Genomic DNA, 27,890 nt, shown 5'->3' with positions numbered 1-27,890 from the left:
ATTAGCAACAAACCACTCCTAATGAAGTTCAGAGCCGCAGATCCAGGAGGGGCTCCCAGACACTGCTTTTCAGAAACCTTAATTAAATTCACTGCCCGAAGGTGCTTTTGGCCGGGGTGGAGGCAGAGCAGTGAGGCTGCCTGGGCTGGGCACTGCTGTGCCAGTGGTGGGCCTTGGGGGAAAGGGTGCCAGCAGGAGAGGGGCACCCCACTGTGCTACAGCTCCACAGTCCCCTCGAGATTTGGGGCTGAACAGAGGAATCAGCTGCCATGCTCTGCTGCAAAGGGGGTACTGCCTGGCAAAAGTGGATATTTTAATTCATTAATTAAATGAACCAAGTGGCTGGTGATGAGGGCTCCCAGCACTATGTGGGGTCCCTTGCTGGTCTGGCTCTGCCATCCTTGCTGGGATGTCCTAACGGGGTGGCCCTGTGCTTGTATATGCTTCAAAAACTGGGAAGGTAAGAGGCGTGAGGGGGTCTTGGGCCTAAGAACCAGTTGTGGGTGGCCTCTCTCCCCCCAAGCCCATGTCTGGGTAAATAACCTCACTGGGGAACCCAGCTGACCATCAAGATTTCCTCAAGTGATACCTGGCCAAGCTGCAGTGATGTTCTCTTTGTCACGTCCAGCAGGGGCTGTTCTGCACTGGCAGAGCTTGGAGATCTCACTGCTTTGCATTGGGGCTGGGGCAGTTTGTGTCTGGATGCAGCTGTGGGAGAGGTCTTAGGAAAACGATGGCTTTCACTCCAAACTTCAAAGGAAAAGGAATCCTTGCAGAAACCCTTTCTGCCGATTGCTCCCCTTTTGATGCAGGGTGGGCTGAGTCAACACCTGCAAAGAGCAAGTGCAAAACCTGCCTAGAGCTGGATTTTGGCTCTCCATGCATCCTTTCCTTTCCCTGTCATCCTTCCTCTGAGCACTGCGATCTCACTTCCCCCCTGCCCAGATATTCCACCCTTTCTCTCTGGCCTTAAAGGCATTTATTACTGATGAGTATAAAAAGATTACTGCAAAATCATTCTGTGTTACTGGGAAATCATTGCAACATTAGCTCAGTAATATTTTTTCCTAAGTGTTTGCTGTGTCTCTTCTCCAACATATTCAGTCTCTGCTCACACATCCACACCCCCACAAATCCCACTGAAGCCAGGAGGCACTTGGCAGAGGACAGGAACACAGACCTGACCTGACACTCACCCCAGCTCCCTCCTTCCTGTGCTGGTGGATGAGGTTGCCATCCCTCGGCCAACTGGCTGCATCCTTGGACCCACGTGCAAGCACTCCCCATTCCAGCTTGTCCAAAGAGCACAGAAAACCTTGGCTGTCAGGGCACTCAGGCTGCCTTGACTCAAGGGGTTTTGCCAGCAGATACTCATGGAAGATGCTGAACCTGGCAGGTCCTGGGACCAGTCGTTTTGCTGAGTTTTTAGGGGAAAAAAAGATCCCTTTCCCTCCCACACTTGTATTCCAGAGGTTTGGTCAAAAGACCCCGCTTCCCTGGGAGCAGGGAAGAAGGTGTCAACGAGGAGAAGGAGCTGCCAAAGGAGTTGCAGAGCTGAGCAGGAGGCAGTCGGTCCCACTGTGTTGCCCGCAGAGAAGGACACTGACAATTCTGCAAATACCTTTAATGCACTTAGAATACACGGGAGGAAAAAAAAAAGTTTAGTGATTCACAAAAATATTACAAAAAGTCACGTGCAGGCGAAACGCACCCAGCACTGCAATAACAATGTAAGAATTTACATTAGAAACTAATATAAAATATTTAAAAACCTCTGCTAGTTTAGCTTTCTGTTTGTTTTTTGTGTTTTATAAAAAAAAGGAGGAGGGGAGAGGGAAGAAAGGCCATCTACAAGGTACTGGTACACCAGCCACAGAAACACAGGCTCCTTCCAGCCCCGCTGGGAGTGTCCTAGGGCTCCTCCATCCACACGACCCCCACGCCCGCAGACCACACACACACACACACACACACACACACACGCAGCTGAAGTACTGAACAGTTCACCTCAGGGCTGCAAGGGCAACCCCAGCGATCAGGGTTTGCTGTGGTCCCAGTCACCCATGTGTCCCCTGTCCTGGGAACCTTGCCTTTGCTCCCATTCAGTACACAAAACAAGTAGTGTCCCCAGTGAGAGGTAAAACCTCCATCCATTTAAAAAAAGGGAAAAGTTAGTTATCCAGCCTGGGCTGGACAAGAGAAGGGTTTTGAAAGCATTAACTTAGGTTTGGAACATGATCATGGCCAAACTCAGAGTATCAGGACTACAGGACTGGATGGGTGCAAGGAGCATCCCAGTGTGAGGGCCAGGGCATCACTACAAGCCCCTAGAAGGATGCTGCCTGCTTCCACGGGGCTGCAAATTCCCTCTTTGGGGAAAGCCAAAAGCCCAGAGCCCACCAGGCCATGATCAGTCCCTAGCAGGACAACATGGCCATTCACACCTACCTTCCCTTCCTCAGCTCCTGTGGGTTTTGCATCCTGCTTGCTTCTGTAGGAAGAAGGGCACAGGAGCCTCCCCACGAGCACCACAGAGCCCTCCTGCTCCCATCCTGCTCGGGGCACTGTCAACAATCCATGTTTATGCAGGACCTACCGCACACGGTGACAGCTCGGTCCCTCCCACCCTCGCCGCTCGTGCAGTGGAGAGTTTCCGGAGCCGCACTTTCGCTGCAGTTGGGCCCCAGGGAAAGGAACAAAGGAGCCATTTTCATCTCCAGCCTCGTTGGGAGTGGAGGGAGAGGGCAAGAGAAAAGACCAGTGTTTGCAAAACATGACAATCGGCAGGAAATTTTCCTTTGGCTTTTTGAGGTTGGGGTTTTTTTCTCTCTCTCTTCCTCTTTTTAGAGAGGGCAGGCACAGCATCAGGGCAGTTTAAAAACAACCAGGCCCTGGCAGCCACATCTGCCATGTGCAGCCATTCCTGGGCTGATGATCCTCTCCTGCATCGTGGCTCCACGAGCCAAATGGTGAACGATGCCGTGGTTTTCCAGCGAGGGAAAGGGATGGGGCAGCCCCTTCACAGCACACTAGAAATGATGTTTGTGAACTGATGTGCCACTTATGAAGATTTTACAGTCTGTCAGCAAATTCAGGGGAAACAGAATCATGGTAGAAATGAAGAGGTGGTAAAGCACAATACACGACAGGTTCACTGCCTGAGAGACAAGTCAATATGGGACCACGTTTAAAACAGATTTACAACCTCAGGCCTATTCTCCATTTGAAATTTTGGACTCATGTCAAACACAAGGGTTAGAGGCTTTTTAAAAGGAAAGAGAACAAGCAGACACTGCACAACAGAAAAAAATGTTATAAAAATAGTAGGTTGAAACAGAGCTTGTTAGGTCAAAAGACTTAAATCCAGCTTTAAAATCGTAAGAGGTGAATTCCATTGGAAAATGTGGATTTTGAGATTGCTTTGGATACAATCTGGCTGCTGTGCAGGCTGGCATTTATCAACAGGGACAGATGCACAGAAAGGAATTCTTGGTTGCTTGACAATTCGTCTGCCCTTGCAGCTTCACTCACAATAAAAATTAAGGCACAATGTGTTCTCTCACAGGAGGGCAGTCACCCAGCTCCTGGGAGGTGGAAGGGCTCTCCTGGTGCTGGAACCCCTCCTCACCTGGCTGAGATGGAGCAGGGGCTGAAGCCCAAGACTTGATACAGCAGAGCCAGAAGGCACATGGCCATGCTCTGACCTAGGGGAAAATTGGACACACAGGTCTAAGAGTTTCCTCTGGCCTAAAGCTTTTCTCCCTACCTGATGTGATGCTGCCTTGTCCTGGCCAGATACAAGTTGGCAAAGTAGGACATGGAGTCTGGATGCCAATCTGGGAGGAGGGAAGGGCCAAGCATTGCTTTCAAGTGTTTTGGGTTTTTTAAAAAAATATTTCTACTGGTCCTAGATGAAAAACAACACAACCCTCACTTCTCCCAAGACCATTTGATGACCTGATGGTGTAATTTCAAAAGCCATCCAAGAGTAACTGAATATTTAAAGTGAAGAGCTTCAGAATATAATTTCAAATCACTGTTGGCAATTCCACGTAGAGTAAAACCAATATACACCATCCTCAAAGAATCAGACACAGCAGGCACCACCTATCTAAGCCACTGAAAATATGGTCACAGCAACTACAAGACTGACTGCTCTGCTCAGATCACACCCTACATACTTTAATACTGAAATGATACATTCCTTGTCCTGTTTTTAATCAGAAATTGAGAGAGAGAGAAGCTCTGGTTTTTAAGACTTCTCCTATTTCAGAATTGCTGTCACATGTCGGATTTTCAAGGCTCTTCATCTTTCCAAATATCTGAATTGACCTGCATCACAGATTTCTTCAGGAGAGAGAAATCCTGTACTCACTGCTTTCTAAACTGCTTTCATTTCCATCCAGCTCACTGTCTTTAGCCAACACAAGCCCCACGGGCTTTGGTTCTATGCAAACCTGCTTCAGGCTGTCTACACAATCTAGAAAAAATCAGCACCAGTGGTCCTACCATCTCAGCAGGTTTAGGCTAGAAAAACACTGTGGCATTTATTAACACTGATGACTTCCCTCTTTCAAACTACCTGCTCACTAAAATACAAAGGTTGCTTTTCCATTTCTTTCACACACAGATACGTCCTCTTGCCCCAAGACGAAAATACCCAAACTTCACATCTAATTTACTTGCCAATGAGTAAGCCTTTGGCACGCTTGCAAACTTGATGTGAATCATGAGGGGATGTCCTGTGGCTGCCCAGCTCTTCGGGATACTGAGTAACTGCAACTTTCTTATTCTTAGATAAGTTGCTGAGAGGCAGCGACAGGACCAGAGAGCTTAGGGGGTGACTTTCACCAGGTTCTCATAGTTGCTCTAACAGTAAGACACAGAATTCTATTTTAGCAATTATTTGTCTAATATTTCCCCCCTCACCTAAATAGGAAGATTTTACTTCCTTCCCTTCAAGCCTTCCCCCCCTCAATTGTTATCTGGCTACCAGCAAAATCTGTGAGAAAGTGTCTCAGAAATAGAGATTTCTGGCATGCCACCTGTTCATAACTCAAATACACAGAACTATATATAAATACATGACATGGAACAAAAATACACATACACACACACACACACAAGGATACTGGGTGGATTATCACATGCATTCAGTGTGCTCCCTCTGAAGTCAATGGAAACCCAGCCCAGAGCGCCTGATGAGAGTAAATATGGTGAGAAAACACTTGCATGAGAAAGGCAGAACTGGAGCACAAACCAGCTTGGAGGAGGTGCTTTCCCTGCATACAGCACCAGATTCCTGCTGTGAAGGCTCAAAGAGTTCATAGGGCAGGAGGTCCCAAGCTTTCCAGATGTGTGTCAGAGCCCAGAGAGGGTCTGATGGACTTCTCTCTGCCCCGTGCTGATCTCTGCAGGAATAGCAACAATTGACCTTCCAAATGTCCCTTCTCCACCAAGATGTGGATTTTAAGCTCCTTTTAATGAGAGCTAGCATCTGGAAACAAGGAAGAGCAGCCAGCACTGTGGCAACAGGCCAGCTCTGTTGCGGCACCCCCAGCAAGCTCGTACAAGAGCATCCACAGGCTACTGTTGGATGGTTTGGGACAAAATTGTAGTGGCTGCCCTTGCATTTTCTCCACTGCCACAATTATCTGTTGCCCATTATCTTGTGGTGGGACACTTGAGCACGTTGTTTTTGAAGCTGGGCTGACAGGTTTTCATGCCACTTTCACATCCACGCTGTCCCTTGCACATACATCTAAAGTGCAGGAGGGATGCTTAGTGCTAACCAGGACAATGAAAACTGGCCAAGAGATCCCATAGATGAATGCAGCCTGCCACAGCACAGAAATCACCCTGGCTGGCACATGCAGATATCTGAAAGTTTGTTCTTTCACAGCAGGATTTTAAGATGATCCTCTGAGTTCAGACAAAATGACAAACTCATTTACATGTAAATTGCTTTCATAGCTTTGCAGAAAGGAAGGTTCTGCAGAGCAGTGTTGGACCCTGCATTTGGCCTGCCTTAAATTATAATATAAAAACAATTATAATAATACAAATACTACTTTGTACACAAAGCACGCCCTCCCCTGCAAACCCTGGCATGCTTCGGTAGGTCCTACAGCCCTCTAGTCAATAGTCACCCTCTCTGCACAGAGAGACATTGAGTGGCTTGCCTGAGGCCACAGAGGAATTCTGTAGCAAGTCCAAGTAAAGCTTTGTGGCTCCTAGCTCTGCTTCTTGACCAACATTAACCAGCCTCAAATATATGCAGAAAACATCAAAGCTGACTGTGCTGGGAAGAAATTAAATCAGAAAACAAACAGAAAACCAACCCCAGGGTACTGTGAGGCCTCTTGGACTTTGCTGTTTGATCAGAGAGTTAAGTGTTAAAAGCTTTTGTTATACTTGTATTAGGATCACACAGCAACTGCGCATAAACCACCAGTTATCTTGTAGGCAGAAAGGAGTGGAAGGAAAGCTGCACCTCCCCTGACAAGGAGTGAAGAGTTGTCACCAAAAGACAATGAGCAGAGGAAGGCTGGGGAATATGCATCAGAAACAACCTGCAGCAGCAGCAGGGGGTAAAGCCTGCGGTGCTTTGCTGCAGCATATCCACAGGGCCAGCAGCTGATGCAGAGACACAACCTGGCACTGCAGAGATCCGGCTCCTCTGCACACGTTTTGCTCCAAGGAGGAAGCCACAGGGATCTAGAGAGAGTGTCTTTTCAAACTGGTTTTGATGCTTTACAGTTCATACCCATCTGAAAGGAGGAAGGTCAGCAACAAGAGCCACCACAGCGAGGCTAGAGGGGAAAATGGAGCTGCACTAGGGCACAACTCTGCTGGAACAGGAGAATAGTTGGCTTCATTGAGGCTGAGTCTCCTCTCTGCTGTGCCAGGGCAGCAGAGATCTCCACTTCATACGCTTTCAAGCAGCCCCCTGATCCTGCAGAGCTGCTGAAGTTGTCCCTGTGAACAAATGATCCTTTCTAGCTTCTCAAATTCTGTACAATAGCAAGGAAAAAATACTTGACAGTATCTCTTTAAAGATAAACACACTGTAAACAGGAGATCTCCCCCGCCCCTGTAGCTTTCTTCCTCCTGCTTGTGCAAAACCAGAGGTTGCGACCTTCCCTGGGGTTCAGGCACAAGGACAGGATGCACAAGAATAAAGTTGCCTCTGTTTGCAGCGATACCATAGCTAATAGCACCAAGACCAACACTTAAAACATGCCTAATTTGAGGGCAGGGAGGATCTGGATTTGTTTTTCTTGACTGAACTAGAAAGTTCATCTTTAAATCTGTTCAGCTTCAAGCATGTGAGCTTTTGGCCTCCTTTAAACAGGGGAAATACCATTCCATTTCTAAAAAGAAAAAAAAATAGCACATGGAAGAACAGTTCTGCAGTCAGTAAAAGTTTGGCTAACAAAAGGACTCCAGAGTCACGTAAAGAACATTTAATCCATGGATTATAGGCTCGCACCTGGCAGAAATGTATGTGTAAATACAGGCGTGCAGAGCGTCTACACCCTGGGCTAAGGCAGAGGGGAGTTCTGCAGCTAGGAGAGAGAAAGGATTCTTACTACTAATTTTCATAGTTAAATATTTCTCACTCACACTCACACATACGCAGGCTGTTCCCAGAGAGTTCAGCCTTGGGAAGGATAAAGGAAAGGGCTCAGTTCGGTCTGGGCTGGTGCTGAGTAGCTCCTCTTCTGTTTGCAGTGGTTGTGCAGCAAACTCTTTTTATTTGCAGGCAGAGTTTTTACTGCATTAATTATCCTGTGAGTCACTGGGTAATGGACAGTAACTTGGCTCTCCCAGTTGTTAGAATAGTGTAATTCAGCTCTAATGCAGTGGGCTGTCGAACACGGCATCTGGCAAGATGGAAACTTTCAGTTTCTTTTCAGGCCAGCTGTACTCCTTTGGAAGTTTAAACTGTAAGACAGTAAAGAGAACCAGTTAATGCATATCACTGCAATCTGCACAGAAAAAACAAAATTGTTGCAAAGGCAGGCAGCTCCATGTTATTATTATTTTTTAAAACAAGAGGCCACTAAGAAAACATTTCCCCATCAGTATGTTTTGGACAGCAGTGGACATTAGATAATGTGGCCTATCTCAGCTGCCAAAGTAAAGTTCCGAGCCTTCAGCCTAAGCACTGTTTATTTCATCAGACGAATTTTAGAGGGTTTCTGCCCCCATCACCATTTCCCCTTCCCAACCTTTCAGAAGATTTGCAGCAGAAGTGTCTTCCCTCCTATCTTACCATGTCCCTCTCATCCAGCCCAGCCCCCAGAGCCCACATTTGCTTTAAAGGGAGTCTCAGGGCAGCTTTCAAACCCCTGCTCTTCAAGGTGGAATGTAGGTGAGCCATCAGCTGTGTTGCCCTGGCTGGGGAAAGCCAATGTGCCTGCACAGCATTCCTGCTCCAGTCCTTCCCACCTCTGGCACAAAGGCCTCACAGAGCTGTACAATGCCTTGTGCTCACACAGGCACTCAGCTGCTCAGGCTGTTTTGCAAACACTGGTTGAAGCACACAGAAGGGAGATTTTTTGCCCCAGTCTGGTTTACACAGCACTGTCTGTGGCCAATGCTCCCCAAACAAGGGGAGTTCACTGTTTCCATCCTGATGTCCCTCCTTAGGCTAGGAAGTCACCCCAACATCAACCCAAACACAACAATGCAGGGACAGAGCTACAAGGAGCCTTACCACCAACCCTTCTCACAACCACATGACCAGTGCCCAAGCATTCACACAGGTCTCTCAAACACAGCTCTGGGGTAGGGGTGAAGGTGTGGGGTAGAATCTCTTAGGCAACAAATCTGCCCTATCCACATCTGAATGGCAAGCAGTTCTGCATAGGCATTTCATGCAACCCCAGTGGCCAACCTGAGGACCCAAAACACATGGGGGATAGCTCTGGAAGCCTGTTTGCAGGCTCATTTTGTTTCCAAAACTGTACTGCACCCAGTGTTGCACTGCCTTGCCCTGCAATACTCCCTGACACCCTGATGGGACTCCCAGGGAGGAATTTCATGGGGACAGTCCAAACCCACTGACAATCTACCCTGGAAGTGGCTAATTCAGAATGGTTATGGATACAGTGATCCTCTCCTAGGAGAGTCCTCAGACCCAGGCCAGCAGCACCGTAGGCTTCCCAGAGGCTGTTTGAATAAGAGAGCTGGTACAAGAGGACAGCAGCCTGGAAATCATCAGTCTTTATCCAATTACTTGTATTTTTCCCATAAGCACCCTGTTTCTGATGGACATCAACACAGGCTCAGTGTGAGCTTCCTGCTAAAGGAGATTCCCTCCAGCTGCCTGCTCCACAGCAAGAGTGTCTCTAACATGAATTTGCTCCTGACCTTGCTCCATTTTGCAGTTTCCCATGAGGGTAACCTACAGTTGGTATCCATGGACCTTAATATGCTGGTGGTTCATGGACTGATCCATGATCTGGGGACACAGCAGGAGGATTCTTCAGGATAGAGGCTACCACAAACTCCTGTTCATTATCCTCTAGGAAACAAACAGCTCAAGTCCCATTTAAGTTCCTTTCATAAACTCAAGCCCTGTGTGTAGCTTGCACCATGTAATCTACTGGCCCTGCATAGCCCAGGGAATTCTGAGTGGCTGTCTAGGACATGTGAAAAATGCTCAGACTGATTATTTCACTTAATTTCACTTAACACAGGTGGCTCTTTATGCAGCAAAGGAAAGACTCCTCGCAGCTCTTCATTCTACCACATGAACATCATCAGCAAGAGTCAGGGCTGCTGAGGAATGCTTTCAGTTGGCCCAACCTGGATCCTGCAAGTTACAAATCCTTGGAGGAATCTGGATGCTGAAAGATCACATTTCATCTCAAGTATTTTCCTTTTTATAAACAGCAGCGGTTCCAAAGCAATCCTCTTGGAGAAGTCATCCTTTGCATTTGTTTGTTTTTCACTTTTTAATTCAGCAAAGTCACAGTGAGTGGGAACCAAACACCCCGTCGCTGTGCCAGGAGCTGCCATGCTCTTTGCCTCAATGGACAGCAAAGGAAAATGAGCTGTCCAAAGCCTTCACTAAAGGGCCTTCAAACCAAAGTGCTCCTGGGCTTCCATGTCACTAGCAAAAATGAGCTTTGGATTAGGTTTAACTGGATAAAAGCTGGCCTGAAAACCACTGCACAGCCAGCAGCATGCTCCCCTCACTCACACAGTGAAGAACACCCTGGCATTAAGTCAACTCTGGATTAAACAATTAGAGCCCTGAGATTTTCCTGGGGGGAGGGGAGCAAAGCAAGGGATGTGAGGGCTGCTCTACAAGCCAAGGAAAGTTTCTTTAGAGTCTGCAGGGAGCTGTAAAAAATGGGATTAAAAATATTACATGTCATTTCTGCCACTGATCTTTGAAGTCAAGCAGAATATTTATATGGCATGCATGGGAGACAGGGTGTTAAATGTTCCCCAAGAAGAGATCACATGGCAGTGGGAAGTTTAGTACCAGCTTTATAAAGCCCCCCTGGCTGTTGCTGTAATGCTTCCAGACTGGTGATGGTCCTTCACACACCGTGTGGGGCCAGCAAGTGAAGGCCAAGTAGCAGATGTGAAACAGCCCTGCTTGCTTACCAAACCCTCTAAAGGAGGCCCATACAAGAGATTATTCAAAAGTAAATGTGCTGCCACCACTTCCAGCCTTTCTGAAAGCAGGAAAGGTGATGTGCTATGAGCTGCTGGTGAGGACAATATCTATGCATGGCATGGAGGAAACCCTGCCACCTGGCCCAGGGGCTGCATTGCTTTCATTCGAGATGCTCAGATACCATGCTGGAAAAGATGCTGATGGAAATCAAAATGTAGAATCTCCCTTAATACCTATCTCTGTCTTGTATTTCTTGCAATCCCTTCTCTCAGTGCCTGACAGCAGACGTGAAGGCTTAGCATGACCTCAAGTCTATGGATGGGGCAGGGCTGCAGCCTGCAGGCTGAGGGGAGGATCAAAGACAAGCGGCAGGATGGGCTGAGCTCTCTGGGACAGTACATGGAAGATACAGGAATGATGCAGCCTTACTTCCTCTGGAGAATTCAGATCTTCTAAATCTTCCAGCATTCTCTCTACGAACTCTTCAGTCAATAGGATCTGCAAAGGAAATACAGTATTTTACACCCTTACACTCTTAGTTTTAGCTAATTGCAAGGAACAGCAGGACTTCTGCACAGAGCAGACTGTAATATCTCACTCCTTCCCCTATGTCCTTCTTTACCGCAATACAAAGGTTTGAGGGCAAGGAGCTCCTAACTTTGTCTTCTACCCCAACCACTGAAAAAAAGGTTGAAATTATACAGCAGTCTTTTTTGACCCTCAATTATCTCCCTCAGTCTAAAATTAGAGGCTCAGATTTAGACAGAAAGAGGGGGGAAGGAGGAAAAAGGGTCAAGATAACAACTGTTGGAGAGACAGTGAGAGACAGCCGCTTTCATCTGATCCACTGAAGTCAAGCTCGCAGTTTAATCAGGAAATAGCAGCATAGGAAAAGCCAGAGACCCATACAGAGCTGGTGCTCTGGGCATGGGGAAGGGCCTGACCCCAGTACAGCACATTGTTCACATGAACCAGATGCTGGGTATGGGAAGTGCTCCCAGAGGTGCCCATGTGAGGCACCCCCACGTTGTGATGGCACATGCCCATCCTGTGTGCCTGTGCTGGGAAAGCTTTTGGCTTATCTCAGAGCCAGGCTGGCAAGAATGAAGCAGTCCAAAAAAAAAGCTGCAGTCAAGTCAAAAGTCCTGGATGAGGACCACGACCCCAGCTCCATGGAGTCCCCCAAGTCACAGAAACCAGAGACATCACGGGGGAAATCAGCCCCAGGAATTCAAGCAGAGGAACTCCCACCCTCTTTAAAAAAATACGTGATAGGCAAAAGCAAACACATCCTGCCCTCTTCACAACAGCCGCAAAGGCCAGAGCTCCAGGCAGGACAGCTGGCTTGGCACAGGAGCAGAGACGGCAGTGCAGGACCAGGCAAACATCCCCACGCAGTGAGGGGGCCTTGGAGCAGCATTCCTGGGAGTTAGGTTGCAGCAGCATCCATGGATTATTATTTCCATTTTAGCCTACAGGTTTGTTTCTTTCCCCCTGCTACTCCTTTCCTTCCTCTGGTCCACCCCTTCCTCCTCTCTGGCATTACTTTCCATCCAGAAGAGCCCATCATTCCCATGCTCCCTTTCTCACCCTTCCTCTCCCTGTTCTTCCCAGCCATGAGCCCTGTGCTCCAGAGAAGGGACTGTTCTAGCACCAAACAGTGGTGGAGCTAAGTGGCCAGTTGCATGGCTCTGCACTTCTCATCTGGAAGAGGGGCAGCCAAGCTGTCCCACTGTCCTGCAGAAAGAGCCCACCTCCCATGCCCACTGGCTGCTTAGGGCCAGTAACACCAGTGGAGAGCAAGTGACTGCCAGGATGCCATGGGCAAGTGGAAATCTCTGGGCTCCATTTTGGCAAGACATAAGCAGGACTATTGGACATAAAGAGAAAGGGAAGACTCTGGTCTCCCTTTCTTCTTTTGTTGGGTAAGACAAGGATCCAAAAAACACCAAATCCAAGGTGTCTGCAGTCCTCTCCCCTCAACACTGCCACAGTGCTGCCACTACACACAGATTTCCTGGAGGATGACAGAACCACAACCTCTCCTCTCCCCTACATTCCCCTCTTCACTTAGCTTCAACCTGCAGCAGGCTCCAAGCCAGGGTTTATGACCAAGCTGCTCAGCATGAATGCAGGCACCTTTACCAGGTCTTTCTGATCATACCTCGAGCCTGAAAAAATCTCTGCTTCAGCTTAGAGCCAGCGGCTTGCTGCTTTGGACAGGACTCTTCAACCTGGCACCAATCTGCAGACTGGCAAGCTGAGGAACATTGCACTGAAACACGCAGTGCCACTGCAAACTGCTGCAGTCTCCTTGCAGGGGCCTGCAACTCTTCTGCCTGTTGAACTGGATACACTCATTTGCTGTCTGTTTGCAGGAGGAGGGAGAAGTCTGTCCCTGTTGGAGGCAGGAGGGCAACCTGATCACTCAGCTCAGGAGGAAGGGCTGGGTGGGGAGCGGGGGCTCTGCACCGAGTGGATCGCTTTCTGCGGAGGTGCAGTCTGCAGTGGGGTGAGGGAATGAAAACAATTTGGCAGACATCAAAATCTACAGAACAGCCGGAAAAAGGAGGAGGAATTGGTATTCACAGCAATCAGGCCAGGAGGAAATGAATATTCAGCCATCCACGGATGAGCAAAAATGCCAGAGGTTGGGATGGGTGAGAGAGCAGGAATGAGGAGCTGCAGCTTTGGCAGAGAGACTAGAAGACAAGCACAGCAGGAAGACCCCTGGGCACTCCCAAGGTGCCACAGGCAAGGGAGAAATGGGAGCCATGTGTGCAAGACAGCCAGCTGCTCTGAGGCTGTAGGAAAACAAGACAGAGTATGCAGGGGTAAACAGCAAAGGGTGGAGAGAATGAAGGAGGGGACAGGTCAGGTCTTGGCTAGGGACAAACCTACGTAGAACACTGTGCCTTGTACTGAAACTGGGGTGCACTGCCTTAAGATGGCTGAGCCTGTCCACAGCTCACTGCCCTCTCTCAGTGAATTTTGGTAATCCAACTGAAAAAAGCACAAATTCCACTGAGGTACTGAGCTGAACTGGCTCCCTGAGAGGTCTGACAAGTGGAGCAAGACAGGAGACCACAGCTCAGCTGAGCTGCATTTGGGGGCTCAAAGCAAAGGCAGCCTGCTCTGTGCAGCACATGAGGAAAGATTGCAGTGCTTCTGTGAGCCCTGCATGGACAGTTAACTTTGGTGGAGGGTAGCGTCACAGGCCGCAATGACAAACTGCTGCAGTGACATTCACACACACAGTGTGTGTCTCAGAGCCTGTCCTTAACAGCCCAAGTCAGAAAAAAGCCCACCCCAAATCCTAGTACCCCACACTGCTGGGGAGACCTGCCTTCGTTCTGAAAAAGGAAGACTCCAAAGTGCAGGTGTAACCAAATGTACGAGCAGCCACGTCCCACAACATAGGAGACTGGCACTCTTGAGGCTCTCCTGAGCATACAGGGGGAAGGCATGTGCCAGCAGGACACCAACTGCTTAAGAGGGCTTGGAAGCAAGAAGTATTGTTATCCTGGATTCACATCTAGACAAGATTTCTCCTGTTAGAAGCAGCCCAATCAAAATGGCCCAAGAGCAGTAATGCCTGTGCTCATACATAGATCAGGCTGCCATCCTCACCTGCAATCAGCTAAACCACTTTTGTGCTGGTGAGTCTTACAGAGAAGGCTGAAAATAAATCCAATCCTATCTCAGTGCCCCTCACTCATAATATTTCACATTTGCAATTCTTGTAGCATGCCTGCTCCTGCACAGTATGATACCCCATTACATTAACACACACACACACGTTGTATGTGCATGATATTAAAGGTGACATTCCCAGCAAATAAACATGACAGACTGCCATTGCTCTAGGCACCTAATTTAATTTCCTCTGGGATTTAAACCTTAGAAGCTCAAATTAAACAAATAGGCCTCACTCACTTTATACTTCAGAACTGAATCTGAGTTTTCCTCTGATGCTATTGACTGATCTTATCAACAGGACACTACACAGAGATCACAATGATGAAGCAGCTTATTCCCTTCCCAAAGGAAAACAGAGCCCCACTGTTGTGCTGCAGCCATGGGAAAAGCCAACACAATCTGGAAGGCAAACGAAGCCATCCCATGTGCACTGAACAAGCCTCTTCTCCCATGAAATCTCTTGGCTGGTGCTGAGGAAGCAAAGGAGCAGTCTGAGCAGGTGTCCTGGGTGCTGCAGCAGCCCAATGCTCACAGCACTGCGTTTTCACAGCCCTGTGCAAACACCCAGCCTGCTGAAGCTGGTCACAGGGTGCAGCTCAGCCTGTGCAATGGCTGTTTGCAGTATGAACAGTGAATGGCCCTGCCAGCCAGCTGTGGGTATCTGAAACAACTCCTTGGGTGCTGCACAGTCCTGATCACACCAGGATCTCCCAGACCTGACCTAGAGAGGCCTGGACTCGTGCTAAACCACTGCCAGCAGATCTGGATTCCATTTGCTCTGTGTTTTGTGGCACTGAGTCATGCTACAGATGCTGGAAAGATGACGACTAGCCAGAAGATAAGTCCCTGTTTTCTATCACAGGTACTTACTGCACAACTGAGGTACAAAGTTTGGGTTCTCACCACTTCACTAACAGCTGCAAGTGTTCAGACATGTTCAGAACACCAGGCTAGGCTGTCTCATTCAGGTGAATGTGCTCAGAGAACACATGCTGTCTCCCTCTCGTGGTAAGTCTCACCTGAGCTTGCTGAAACCTACTTCTTATCCACAGGGCTCACCTACGGGTCACCTGAAGGAGTTTGTGTTGAAGCTTTGTGCTGAAGCTTTCATATCCACATCTGGCTGAGAAATCTGTATCATGACTTCTTACAGGTATTCAGCTGCAGGCATATGAAAAGGGATGAAATCTAAAACTGTACACAAGATCATGGGGTTCCAAATGAGTTCGGCTGACTTTGAAAGCAGCTGGTGCTTAGTAAAACATTATAGTCAGCTAACAGGTACCACCCTACAGTTAACACCACATCTCTCTCTACACTGCCACGAGGGATTGAAATTTTCAGCTCAGGAAAGGATACTGGGGACAGAGGTCACACCAATATTGAATGCCTGGCACAGCTGACAAGACTGATCAAGGAAGACTCTCAGAGGCTGAGCTAGGAATCAAGCTGCACCTCTGTCCAACTTAAAGAAACATGCTTTGTTCAGGGCAAGGCACAAGCAAATGGCCCGGCTGAAGCAGAGGTTTTCACTGATAATACTCAATTTTCTTGCCTACCTAGGAAAAAAACAAAAAATCACACACTTTGCCCTAGTGCTCTGTTTGCATTAAACACTGCAAGTTGATTTTCTAGCAGGTTTGTCAAAGAAAGGAAACCATATTTTATTAGTTCTGAACTTAGTACAGAGCAGGCCTGTATGTCCAGCCAGAGAAGGTGAGGACACATTGCAATAAACCCCTATGTAAACCACAACAGCCCTTGTAAGAAACTGTTCATCCATTGGGTGCTATGCCTGGAACAGGTGGAACAGTTGTATCCTAAGACAAATCATCTGTTACATCAGCAAATATCCAGCAACTTTTAGGAGTCCTTTGCCCTGAAAATGTTGCAGCTTAATTCTTGCTGTCAGGACAGCCAAAAGTTAAGTTAAAGCGTGTCAGCCTTTCCCACTGAAATTTCCACCAATAAAATCCCCTGATGAACCATGTGTTGTGCCACAGGCACCCCCCAGCCCACCTCTCTGCTCTGTCCTTGACTTGGCCTTCTTTGCACTGCTTTGCTCATGCTGCAAGTGGTTCAGGGCAGAGGTCTTGTCACATCATTGTTCTATGTCAGGCCAGCCCTGACACTGTTTGAAAAGGCCACCTTGCTGCCTGAATCTATCACAGTTCTCACTACAGCCTCAAAGGTGCCAGTATTGCAACAAACACCTCTGATGGGAAATTCCACTGCTGCTCTTCCAGGAGATTCAAACCCCCCTTGTAAAAGAGACACATCCACTCACAGATGCCTCAGGGACCCTATTGCTTCACACCATGATGTTACAATCCCAGAAGAGGAAGTATAGGATGACACGAAAAGATTTTGACCTTGTGGAATCTTTTCATGACATTCTCAGTCACAAGGCTGATCCCAAGGACCTGAGCTCCTTAGAGCCCAGACTGATGAGATCTATCGTGCAGACAAGGCTTCTTTGATTCAATACATAAAATTTGGCTCAGCTGGGGAAAGGGCTGGTAAGGGAGCCAAGACAACAGGCAAATCCAATTCTTTCAGAGAGAAAAAGCAAAGGCAGAACAGACACTTCAAGGAATGCACTAAGTGGGTGGAAGACAGCCTACATAAAGTAGCCAAAATGTAGTTTGAGTGGCAAGGGAGGGGCATTAGGTGGCAGGATAGACAGTCAGATTAAGGATGAAAGGACTTGACTCATCCAAAACTAGCCTGGACAAAGTACTAGAGAACATGCTGCAGGAGAGTTGACATTGGGAGGATCATCATGTTCTAACGGTGCATTTCTACCCTAGACTGTCTCCCAGTGTCTCATTAAGCTGTGAGGGAGAAGAACAGAACAGGATAATGCAGTAAGATTTTGGAGAGTGTTTGGGGCACACGATAAACTTACTGGAAAACTGCTAGCTTAGATTTCTAAGACCTGCTCAAGAATTTGGGGAAAGCCACTCAAGATTCTGAAAAATAATTTCAGGAGTAGACACATAAAATTGCTTTGGAGAAGAGCAGGCTGTAGATGTACACAACTCAAACCAGCTTGTGGGTGTTGTCCTTAAACTCACCATGCTAGGAATAACACATCTATTCAAGTGTGGGGAGACCAAAAATCAATCCTGTGTCTTCAAGAGAGTACATGACCCATAACTACCACTTATAAGTGAGCATCTTGAGCATCAGAGTAGCTCTTTCAAATGTTGCTTTGAACCTCTGCTGCTGCCATTATGCCAATGTGCATAAATGATTTAACATGTGGTCTAGCAGAGAGAAGAACCAGATGTGCTCATTTCCAGGGGAATGTCCTGACTCTACCGGAACAAAGTCATTCTCTTGTGCACTCTGTCTCTGTGACTAATTCAGTGTTTTATATGATGTGGAACAACTCCAATTGGAAGAGCTGAGGAAGAACCAAAATACCCTATAGTTGTGGTGCTCATAAAGCAAAGAAGTAGAAATAGGGGTTCAAATTAAAGAAAAGAAATAAAGTATGAATAAAGTATGAGTTTCTCATATCCTATGCGAGCATTATATCCCTTAAATATTGATTAGAAAAGGCAAATTTCTAACACCTCCAGCTCTATTCTGCAAAACCAGATTTTTTTCCTGTTTTTATTGAAGAAAACTCTTATTTCTTATTTCTGGTTTCATTCAACATAAAAGGATTTTATTTCAGCTTTTGGTCTCTTTTAAGGCTTTTGTTTCAGCAAGAAAAACTGAAAATATTTAAAGATTGGGCTCAGTCTGATCTTCTTTCCCAGATTTTTCACTTAGGTTGCCAAACCAAAAGAATGGATCGTCCCCCATGACCCTGCTCACAGTAATCCCCCCTCTGCTGTGACTGCCAGCATAGATAGCACATGTTGATAGCTCCTGCATGCTGGATGCTTCCCACGGCTTCCATGTACCTATCCTGCCTACAGGCACATTTAACATTTTCTATGAAAGGTTTGACCTTGCTGTCCTAAGCCTCGACTTATTTTTCCATGCTGGATGCCTTGTTTTTGATTTTTTTTCTAAAGGTTTTCAGGGAAAAAGGAATTGAGAGAGGTATTTTGGAAAAAGTGTATTTTGACAGTACTAGCAAATTCAAACGATAATTTTGTTGACATGAGAACCATCCCTTATGAAGAGGGTGATGAAGATTAGCAAACAAGTGCTCTGGAGGACAAGGGAAAGTCTTTCTCCTGATCATGAAAATGCTTTGCAAAGTCAGAAGTGTCTGAAAATACTATTTGCCCATAGCCTTTATGAGAAATGAAGAGTCCTTCTTCACTGAGCACGTCCCAGCCTAAGTCAGCTCTGCCCCAAAACAGGGCATAGGTAGCTAAGGAGTGATTTTTCCTCTGATCATTCCTCTGAGAGGTGGAATTGCTATGTCACCAGGCACATCAGTACTAATGGCAGGGAAACTCTCCAGCACTCTCAGTGTTTCTGCTGGAAGTCAGACCATGTGGAGGAGGAGGAGAAGGAATTTTCCAGCTTGAATGAAGGGGAGGAGAGGAAAGCAGAGACAGGCCAGGATGAAGGGAAGACAGAGACACAGAAAAACAGGATGAAAGGCAGATCAGATGCCAAAGCTGGGGACAACAAAGAGCAAGGAGACTGGAGAAACACATTTCCACAGCCTTAACATCCACATGATGTCAGATGGACACTGGGAACCTAATGGCATGGGAGGCAAGCAAAGAGGGGCCCCCAGCACTGCCTGGTGCCAGAGGATAACACCCCACCACTGCTGTGAGGTCTTCAGCTCACACACACATTGTGCTGAGAATCAGGGGGTGCCAACTGCCAATGATCCATAGCCTCCACCTGCCTAACAGGATTAGTCCCAAACCCAAGTCAATTACCTGAAAAAAATACCCTCTGCACTCAGAGATGAGTGACACTGGGCATACAAAACTTTGGAAATTGCTGCACAGAAACTATGCCATGCTAATTTGGCCCCAGCATGTGTCTGCCTAACGAAACGAATCTGTAATCACAGGATCACCTGCAGTTTTTCTCCAGCAAGACCTCTGCCCTGCTCAGTCCTCAGGATGGTTCTGCTCACTGAATGCAGCATTAATCATCATTTCTTTTCATTATCATTCAACTTGCTTCCCCATTCTCTCCTACTCTCTTCCCCTTTATTTAGTATGCTCCATCCAACTACTGCCAGCATGGATAACACTGGAAGTGCCTAATCTTACTGTCCACCACTCTCTCGGTCTCTGATGTGCTTGGCCTCACATTTCTGCAAGGCAGGGAAGTGCTCCCCTCCATACAGCAGATGGGGGATGGAGGTTCAAGGAAGTAGAGATTTAAAAGTCATAGACAAAACCTGGAAAAGCAGGAAGCTGAACATGGGTCTTCGATCACAGCTCCCAGGCTGAACCCCTGCCCCAAAGAAATCCTTTCTCGCTCCTGTCCTGCAAGAACAAATTTTTGTCTCTTCCTGAAATTGTTTCTGGTGTTCATCTGTGGAACTGGAATGCCTGGCAAGCACTGAATTCATTACATTCTTCATAGGATGACTAGAATAATACTCTTCTGAACAGACATAGGAAAATGACTGAAGAAAAAGTTGAATCTGAATGCCTGCTTTTTGTGAGTTCCCATCTCAAAATTTGCAGATCCCAGTTTTCCAGTCCACTTAGTCCTGTGGAGCACAGAGGTATGCACAAGGGAATTCTTCCTGACCTCCTCTTGGTGCTGGGAACACAGATCAGACTTCAGGTCTTGAGATGGGCATCCAGAAGATGAAGAACACAAAGTCATGTGCCAGATGAGAACATTTTAACTTAAGACTATGGAACAGCACTGAGAAAGAAAAGAGTAGCAGAGGCAAGAACAGGACCCAATTCTCCAGAGTGATATTTAACAGGCTTCACTGTAAGACTACTGTGATTTTTCTGCAATTACTTGCCTCATTTATTAACACTTTCCAATTTTAACAAACAAAGTGGAAGTCCTATAGGCAAGAGTCTACTTTACTCCACGCTCCTGATTCATCCACCAAACACACTGAATTTGTGTGCAGTGAATGAGGCAAGCATACTCTGTTAAAAATATGTACGATTCTTCAATTAGATATTGCATGAAATACACATGTGTAACAGGGGCCAGGCTAAAGTGCAGAGATATTTCTTACATTATGTGTGCTAGATTTTACAGTTAATGAGGACTCCTTAACTATACGTTTGTTTTTACTGCACTGTATTGGCTTGTATGTCAGAGTCTGCAGCAGTATCTGATGTGTAACATGTACGTTGCATATGATCAAAGACTTGAATGTCATCTTCTTGCCCAGAACAATGACTGCCTAAAGCAGCAGGAGCAGAAATTATCTGAAGGTAGAGTTAAACAAACCTCCTTCTCCCCTCTGGGGAGAGTAAGCAGTCCAGGTGAACAAGGCAGGAGGGGAGAACAGCCTGCTTTGTGCTAGACGGGCAGAGAGCTCCACATAAAAGCAGAGGAGCTTTGCAGAAGCATGTCCTGACTCCCATCACTGGAGACTTAATGATGGTAATTCCCAAAGGATGATGCATGCTGACAGGCTTTGACACAAACTACCCCAGGATAATATTAATATGTATTAAAGGCTCAGGCAACTTTATTGGGACAGGCTTGATCAGTAACACATTTCAACAGAGCGTCTCTATCATCTGTCGGAACAAAAGTAAGGGAGGGAGAGAAAACACACGCACAACCTCACCTTGCTTTGGGAATGTTTTAGAGACAAACAAGGTCAATCTGTGATGAATTGCACACTTGGCACAGCTCAGACGTTGGACCAAGAACCTTGGACGCTCCATCACGAATACAAAAGTCACTGTGGGGCAGTTTATGTTGGAGTCTGTCGGCATGATCAGCATCCTTAACCCTCTGACATAGGGCCAGACACCTCCAGCACAGCCTTTCTCTGTGCATCTGGAACATCTACCCCTTGGAAAGCAGAGGAGAGGTGTTTAGCAGGCAATGTGGGGGCTCTGCAGTCACAGCAATGGGGGAAGGGGGAGTGGAAGAAAGAACCGCGGAAGCCTTTGATCATGTGTAATGTTAATTCAAGTGTTACACATCAGAGACTTTGCCACAGTAACTAGCATATAAACAGGAGTCTAGTGTTAACAAGAAGGACTTCTTGAATATGTTTGTACATTTCTGAGTTAAAGCAATTTCCCTATTCAACAATACATGACACAGTGGAAGGAGTTCAGAAATTAACCAGCCTAACATGCTTAGACCTTTAATAGAATTTAGCTTCTTAGAACTAATTAAATGTTACTTAAATGGGAAAAAAAAATTCCAAGTACTTGGGAAAGGTGCCAATTTGACAGCTCTGGAGAATGAAATAATCTAATCATCCCCAGAGCATGGGCAGCAGCAGGACAGGCTTCCCCTACTAACATGCCTCAAACGTGACCTGGAACGACTGTTGATAGAAATGGGGCGTACAATCTCTCTGGTCTAATGACTCCTCACTTTTTCTGCTGAGACTGCTAAAACGGTTCCCGCTGAGTACCAGCTGTGCTGGTGATATGGACACCTGTCTGGTTGGAATGGTGCTGGGACCTGCCAAACTCCTGTCATCTGCTCACCTTCCACCAGAGCCCAGTGGCTCTCAGCTCCTTGCTCAGCCTGGGCAGTGGGGGCTGATAGACAGCAGCTCTCTAGCCTGTCCCACCCTGGACACGCTCCACTCCAGCCTACGAGATGTAAACAGGAGGTACTGTGTTTAGTCTGCAGGTTTGGGCTCTCACTGCACCAAAGCTTAGACACAGGAGAAGCCAGTCTCTGGCTGCTGCAGAGTTGAGGCCAGGATTTTTCAGGCTCTTCTTTCTACCCTAAGAAAAGGAAAAAGTCCACAGGAGAAAAAGACTGCCATGTCTCCTCCACAGTTCCTCCATTTACTTGTTTTTGCAACATGCCCCTGCACTGCAGTAATGTGCTTTCAGCCACAAATTCTCCTTGGAGCTCCTTGCTGTGCCTGGGGTCCCAAGCAAGGGAGGAGGAAAATCCTCTCTGGGCCTTGCTGTGAAAACTTAGCAGGACTTGCCAACTCAGCCAGCCCAGGCTGCAATGGACTAAACCAAACACAGCTCGCCGCCTTGGAAATTCTCTGCACCACAACTTCTTTTACTTCTGAAGCAAAGCCACATGAACCTCCCCCTCCCCTGCTCCCAACACCACAAGGAAGGGCTGAGCACGGATCGAGTCTTCCATTGCATACTAAGCCAAGAGTCTCAGACACTCCCACATCTCACAACCGGGTGCTACTCCTGTTGTCCCAGGCTGCTTTTAGCCTCCCCTCCTCCCCCCTTCAGCCTGTTCTCCTTTGTGCTCAACACAGGACAGGGCAGGGTCCAGCAACAGAGTTGATTATGTCAGACAGGAAGATCCAATAAATTGGCCTTGTGTAGGAGACAAGCAAGGGAACTTGCTTCTCCCTACCATCTGAGACAGCAATCCTTCATCTTTCCATCCCACCTACTCCAAAAATCTTACACATTTTTCAGCACCAAAATAAGAGGCATGAAAACAGCCAGGTTCATAAGGGTTAACATGTCTGAATGGTGACATAATTATTGCCATTCTTCACTGTTTAGAGGTTACCTGACTACTCTACACATCAATATACTTCGAGATGTGATGTAAATGCAAACAAACACTCATGTTTGGAGTTAACACAGTCACAAGATTTTGTGTATCATGTGTTGGCAAGCACAGGAACCAACAGCAAATGACCCACCCTTAAACCTGACTCTTTGCTGTTAATCATTACAGGAGCATTGCACTTTCCAGTCAGAAAAAGCATGCAAGCTCTTTGAAAATCCCTACATGAGATGGTTCTGGCCGAGGTGAGCTCCTTTATAAGTCATACAGATTCCAAGGTATGATGTCCTCCAGACATATGAATGCTGGCTGCAGAATGCCTTGAAAACAAGTCATTGGAAGGCTAACTGCAACACTGCAATGCTGAAACAAACCCCTGTCTTCAAAACAGAAGGGGAGGCAGGAATGCTACAGTTACAGTGAAGGCAGGGACATACTGCACACATAGTCCCTCAGAAATGGGCTTTTCTGTATTAACACATTCCAAGATTTTTTTTCCACAATATGCTTATAACCATAAAGAAATTCAAGGGTAGAACAGTGCTACACTGTCAGATCATTAGTGCATCACTGCTCTAGGGCTGACCCTCAACTCCAAGCAGATGGGGATTTTCCAGAGAAAATCTGTGACACCAAAAACATGTGGGTGCAAAAATGTGTGGGTGCTTCAAGCAACCACAAGCTTTTGTCAAAGAATCAATAGAAAAGAGCTTAAACTGAAAGGCATTGCTCTCTGTGCTGCTCTCCCGTTAGGGATGATGTCAAACTGAGATCTTGGCTTTGCAGGATGACAGTCCCACAGCTTTCTAGCTCTTTTGCCCTGGCTCTTGTTTAGGTCATTCCACTCTGCCTCTCCAAATTCCTTTCTGGAAGAAATCAAGAATAAATATAGCCTGTAAAGTGTTCACCGACTTCAGGAAATGGATACTACTGTATTCACAGATGATTTCTGAATTTTCCAGTCAATTATCGAGTTACACTAATATAAATAGCAACATTTCACCATTATCTTTTGAGGCCATAAGTACTGAAAATATTGTGCAAGAGCTATAAGAGGTGTTGCAGCAGAAAATACAGGTTTGTTATACTTTTAAACAACATAAGCCCTTAGCAAGATAATTTTTAGGTCACAGTACAGGAGGAAAAGGGAAAAACAGGAGACAGGCTTTCTCACTTGTAACCAAGGTCCGTGGGCTGCATAAGGATGCTCCTCTGTAGCAAAGGCTCCTTCTACTCCCGTTGATACAAATGTGATTGCTGTATCTCCTGTAATACTTTTATATGTAAAGTGCCGTCCATGTAAGAGCCTTCCCCTGGAGAATTAAACACATGTGCATGAGTTGAGAGGGTGTCCACAGCATTCAACACAACAATGGAGATACATCATTGTTTCTGCCATCAGCATGGGAAACTATTTGGAAGACAGCAAATATTTATTTTTCAGGAATATAAGAATTATTTGTTCCAAGAAGTGGTGATAAGCCTCCTTCTGGGGCAGTGAGCTACCCCTCACCTTCCCCCTTAATCTCAGGACTTTTTTACAGAGCTAGCAAAAATCTAAATCTCACTTCATGCTTATCCCCATGATGAGGTGCTGATGCATGTAAAGGCAGGGGACAGCCAGTTTTTCAGCAAGATGGAACCTACAGAAGAGAATCCAGACTCCACATCGTGTGGAAATGCGAAGATGCATTTCTAAGAAGGCTCATTGCTGTGACAATACCTAGTAATCAATTGCCCTAGTGCTTGACAAAGTCACCTGTATTACTTAAGCAAATACCTAGAAAACACACATTCATGACCATCTACAGTATCACTTCCCTTTTTTCATTCACTGCAAGAGAAAATCATGGCTCTGGTATTTCAGCTCAGAGCATCTGTAACATCCATGCGTAGCTTCTGACATGCAAGAGGGAAAACTTCAGGTAATGCATTTAGTGCCTACCAGAGTCACAGTTGCTTGATGAGTTACTACTGGTCAGATGAGCTGTGGTAACTGATCAGGACAGACTGTTCACACATTTGTGATGTAAAATAAAATATGTTTGCATTAACTTTTCCATTGGTTTCTCAACAGGCCCAGGCAAGTGTGCACCTGCTGCTGCTAACTCTGATACTACCAACATGTAACTCATTAAGCTAAAGTAACTCAATCACCTACAATCATTTGTCTTGACACGACAGTTCATCTTTATCTTAAGGACCAGAACATTTGCACAGGGATTTTTAAAAATAATGCTGGCTGAAATTATGGAAAACTAGAAGGCAGTGATATGCACCGACTGAACCTTCAAAAGACAATGTGTAGAGTATGCACACAATGTGTTGCTCCTTCAGTTATGTGACATAATTTGTCTAAAACTCTTGTATGCATAAACTGATCTCAAACAGGTTTTGAACAACTACTTATCTGAGTCCATAAGTCAGAATGAATAACTTAAGGGATTTCTTTGACAGAGTATGTTAAGGCTATCTTTTTTATCACAGGGTTGATAGCATCAGACTAATAAAAAAACCCCTATACTAACCCTGTCCTGCTTCAGCACTCAAAAGACACTGGAGGACGTAAAAAGAATGAGAAACAATCTTAACATGATGAGCACAGAATCATGCAAAGTATCATCTGTTTCTAATGTGTTTTGGCAAAAATATCTAAGCTCTGGCCTTTACAGACCCATTGCATGCATGTCTGTATGGTGAAACAATGCCACAAGGCAAAAGCAGCATGTTAGCACAGGCTGTGGAGGAGAATGGCTTCGCTCACCTCAGACAGAGGGGGATGAGTGCTCCGGACTCCTGGTTAAATTTCAGGTGCACACTCTCCAGCTGCCTCGTGCGGATCAGCTCATGAGGAATGATGGCTGCTGAGCTCTCACTTTCCAAACTGTCCTTACGACTTCTGAGAGAACAGGCAAAATGCACATAGTCAGGATTCCAGCACTGTGTGCTATTTTGAATGCAAATATTGAAGGATACAGGGAAAAACTGTTATGAAGACAAAGACATATCTGAGTTTTCACCACTCCTGCAGAGATACAGCCTCCTTCAGACTACCAGTCCCAGCATGCAGCTCTTCACCTTGATTTGACCTAGGATCTGAACTGATGCATATACATGTTGCATCCCTTCCCAGTATTAAAAAAAAAAAAAAAAAAAAAAGAATTCTGGAAAGAACTGCAGCAAAACGAAAGTCTCCAAAACTCCAAACACTATAAAATGGTTTGGAAGAATTACCAGGTGTATCCTCCCTCCTGCTTTTGCTTTATCTTCAGGATTTTTCAGGCAGAGGCCTGCAGGAAAGACTTGTCCAGTCCTTTCTACCTTTTTTTGCACAGTTCAACCAAAAGGCTTTGAGAATCTCCTGGTTCCACCAGCATCAAGTGCAACAGCCAAAAGACAGACTCTCTATGTGACAAGTAGGGAGATTCACAGATTCTTTTCCCTTTTAAGTTGGGCTGTTTTAGGACAATGGTAGCTTTGCTTTCTTATTCCTTCATTTCTACAAGACCAGCACATTCTGAAGCTACAACACAGTTACATTGTTACATGATTAGGAACTCTGCCAGACCAAATCCTCTAGATAATAAAACGATCTATCTCAAAATACTTGACCATAAACACTTTATATGTTCAAAGAGCACCAGCATGATCCCTTACTTGACAGTCTGGAACAAAGAATAAAGGACAGGATGGGTTATGACTTTAATGGATGACATGGACTCATGAGAAGTGTCTGATAAGTGATTTATATTTTTGTGATCTGGCATTCCATAAGAATGTAACAGAGGTAAGATTTTGGTAAGATAGTTTCTACCGTACAGAATGTCCAGAGAAGAGGGACAGGGAAAGCAGGAGGGCACCGAGATTCCACATTGCAATGTACCTCCATTGTGCACAAGAACCCAAAGTTAAACAAGGCTATCAAGCTGTGGCTCCATTTGAGAACAGTGCTAAAACAAGCCTGGATCCTTCCTCTATCCAAGTTGAACTGTCTTTAATGTACATCTGGAAATGATTGTAAACAATCAGCTTCACCCTCATGAGCTGACCTAGATGACACCTTTACTTGATTTTACCTTTGAGGGCTGTCCCAAAATTACTCCCATCAACCACACACATAGTAGTGCAGTTCAGCGTGAATTCCAGTGCAGATCAGCCTGCTGCTTCTGCCGGGTCACCTAGTCCCAGGAGAACCCTTCAGTCATGCTGCTGAGCTGCCCACTCTGAAACAGCTAAATTCTCATATCTCATGGTCCAACCTGCAAATACACTGCATGGCCAGGTCAGAGACATGCAGAAAAAAAGATACCAGAGCAGCTCAGCTCTCTGCAAGATAAAAACTGTAAAATATTTTCTTCTTTAGCAACATACTAAAGTAGCAATGGATCCAGCAGAGACGTACGTGGTAGGTCAGGATACAGTTTATGCACAGGGTGGGCTGATGGACTGGCAGTCAGCAGAGTGTAAGTTTAGTGGGTTAACCCTGAAGCAAAAACACAACACGCTTTGTAGTCTATGTGTGGCACTTAAAGTTGTGTTTAATCTACTTCAGCAAACATTTTATAGCTCTTTCTAGGTGGGGTCTTCAAAGAGTGGAGCAGGCCAGCATTTTTCAGGCCGATTACCTGAGAGGTGCAGTTACAGTTGATTAATGATCAGTTGACCTCAAGCTAAGCTTTGTCTCAACTTCCTTATCAGATCTTATATACACAGTGAGCTGTGGGAAAGTCAGCCTGTGGTCTACAGCTTCCAATCATTCATTTATCAGCCCCTACCAAAAGGGTCAGCCATTAGCAACACATGATTTTCAAGCAAGCCATAAACTTGCACTCCTAAATGCAGTTCCAGAGTTTAGGCACTGTGGAGTGGATCAGGAGTTTCACAGCAATGTTACAGACAAGAGACTGCGCTGCTCACCTGGACTGCCTAAGCGTGCCAGGCATGG

At 46.2% G+C, this 27,890-nt stretch overlaps 1 protein-coding gene across 2 annotated transcripts in view; it reads right to left on the bottom strand.

Moving 5' to 3' along the window:
• Positions 1-1,609: 1,609 nt before the first annotated feature.
• The window catches only part of SUFU (SUFU negative regulator of hedgehog signaling), a 90,115-nt gene continuing 63,834 nt past the window's right edge, over positions 1,610-27,890 (bottom strand). For both annotated transcript variants that reach the window (XM_014883783.2, XM_014883782.2), the window contains exons 9-12: positions 25,710-25,844; positions 24,120-24,258; positions 11,069-11,137; positions 1,610-7,947 (exon numbers count right to left, since the gene is read on the bottom strand). In XM_014883783.2, coding sequence (XP_014739269.2) covers positions 7,858-7,947; positions 11,069-11,137; positions 24,120-24,258; positions 25,710-25,844 — 433 coding nt within the window. In that variant the 3' untranslated portion in view covers positions 1,610-7,857. The remainder of the gene's footprint in view (positions 7,948-11,068; positions 11,138-24,119; positions 24,259-25,709; positions 25,845-27,890) is intronic.

This window comes from Sturnus vulgaris, chromosome 8, assembly GCF_052056855.1.
Source record: "Sturnus vulgaris isolate bStuVul1 chromosome 8, bStuVul1.hap1, whole genome shotgun sequence".
NCBI lineage: Eukaryota > Metazoa > Chordata > Aves > Passeriformes > Sturnidae > Sturnus > Sturnus vulgaris.
Note: the sequence above shows the minus strand (reverse complement) of the source record. Positions and strands in the feature narration are given on the sequence as shown.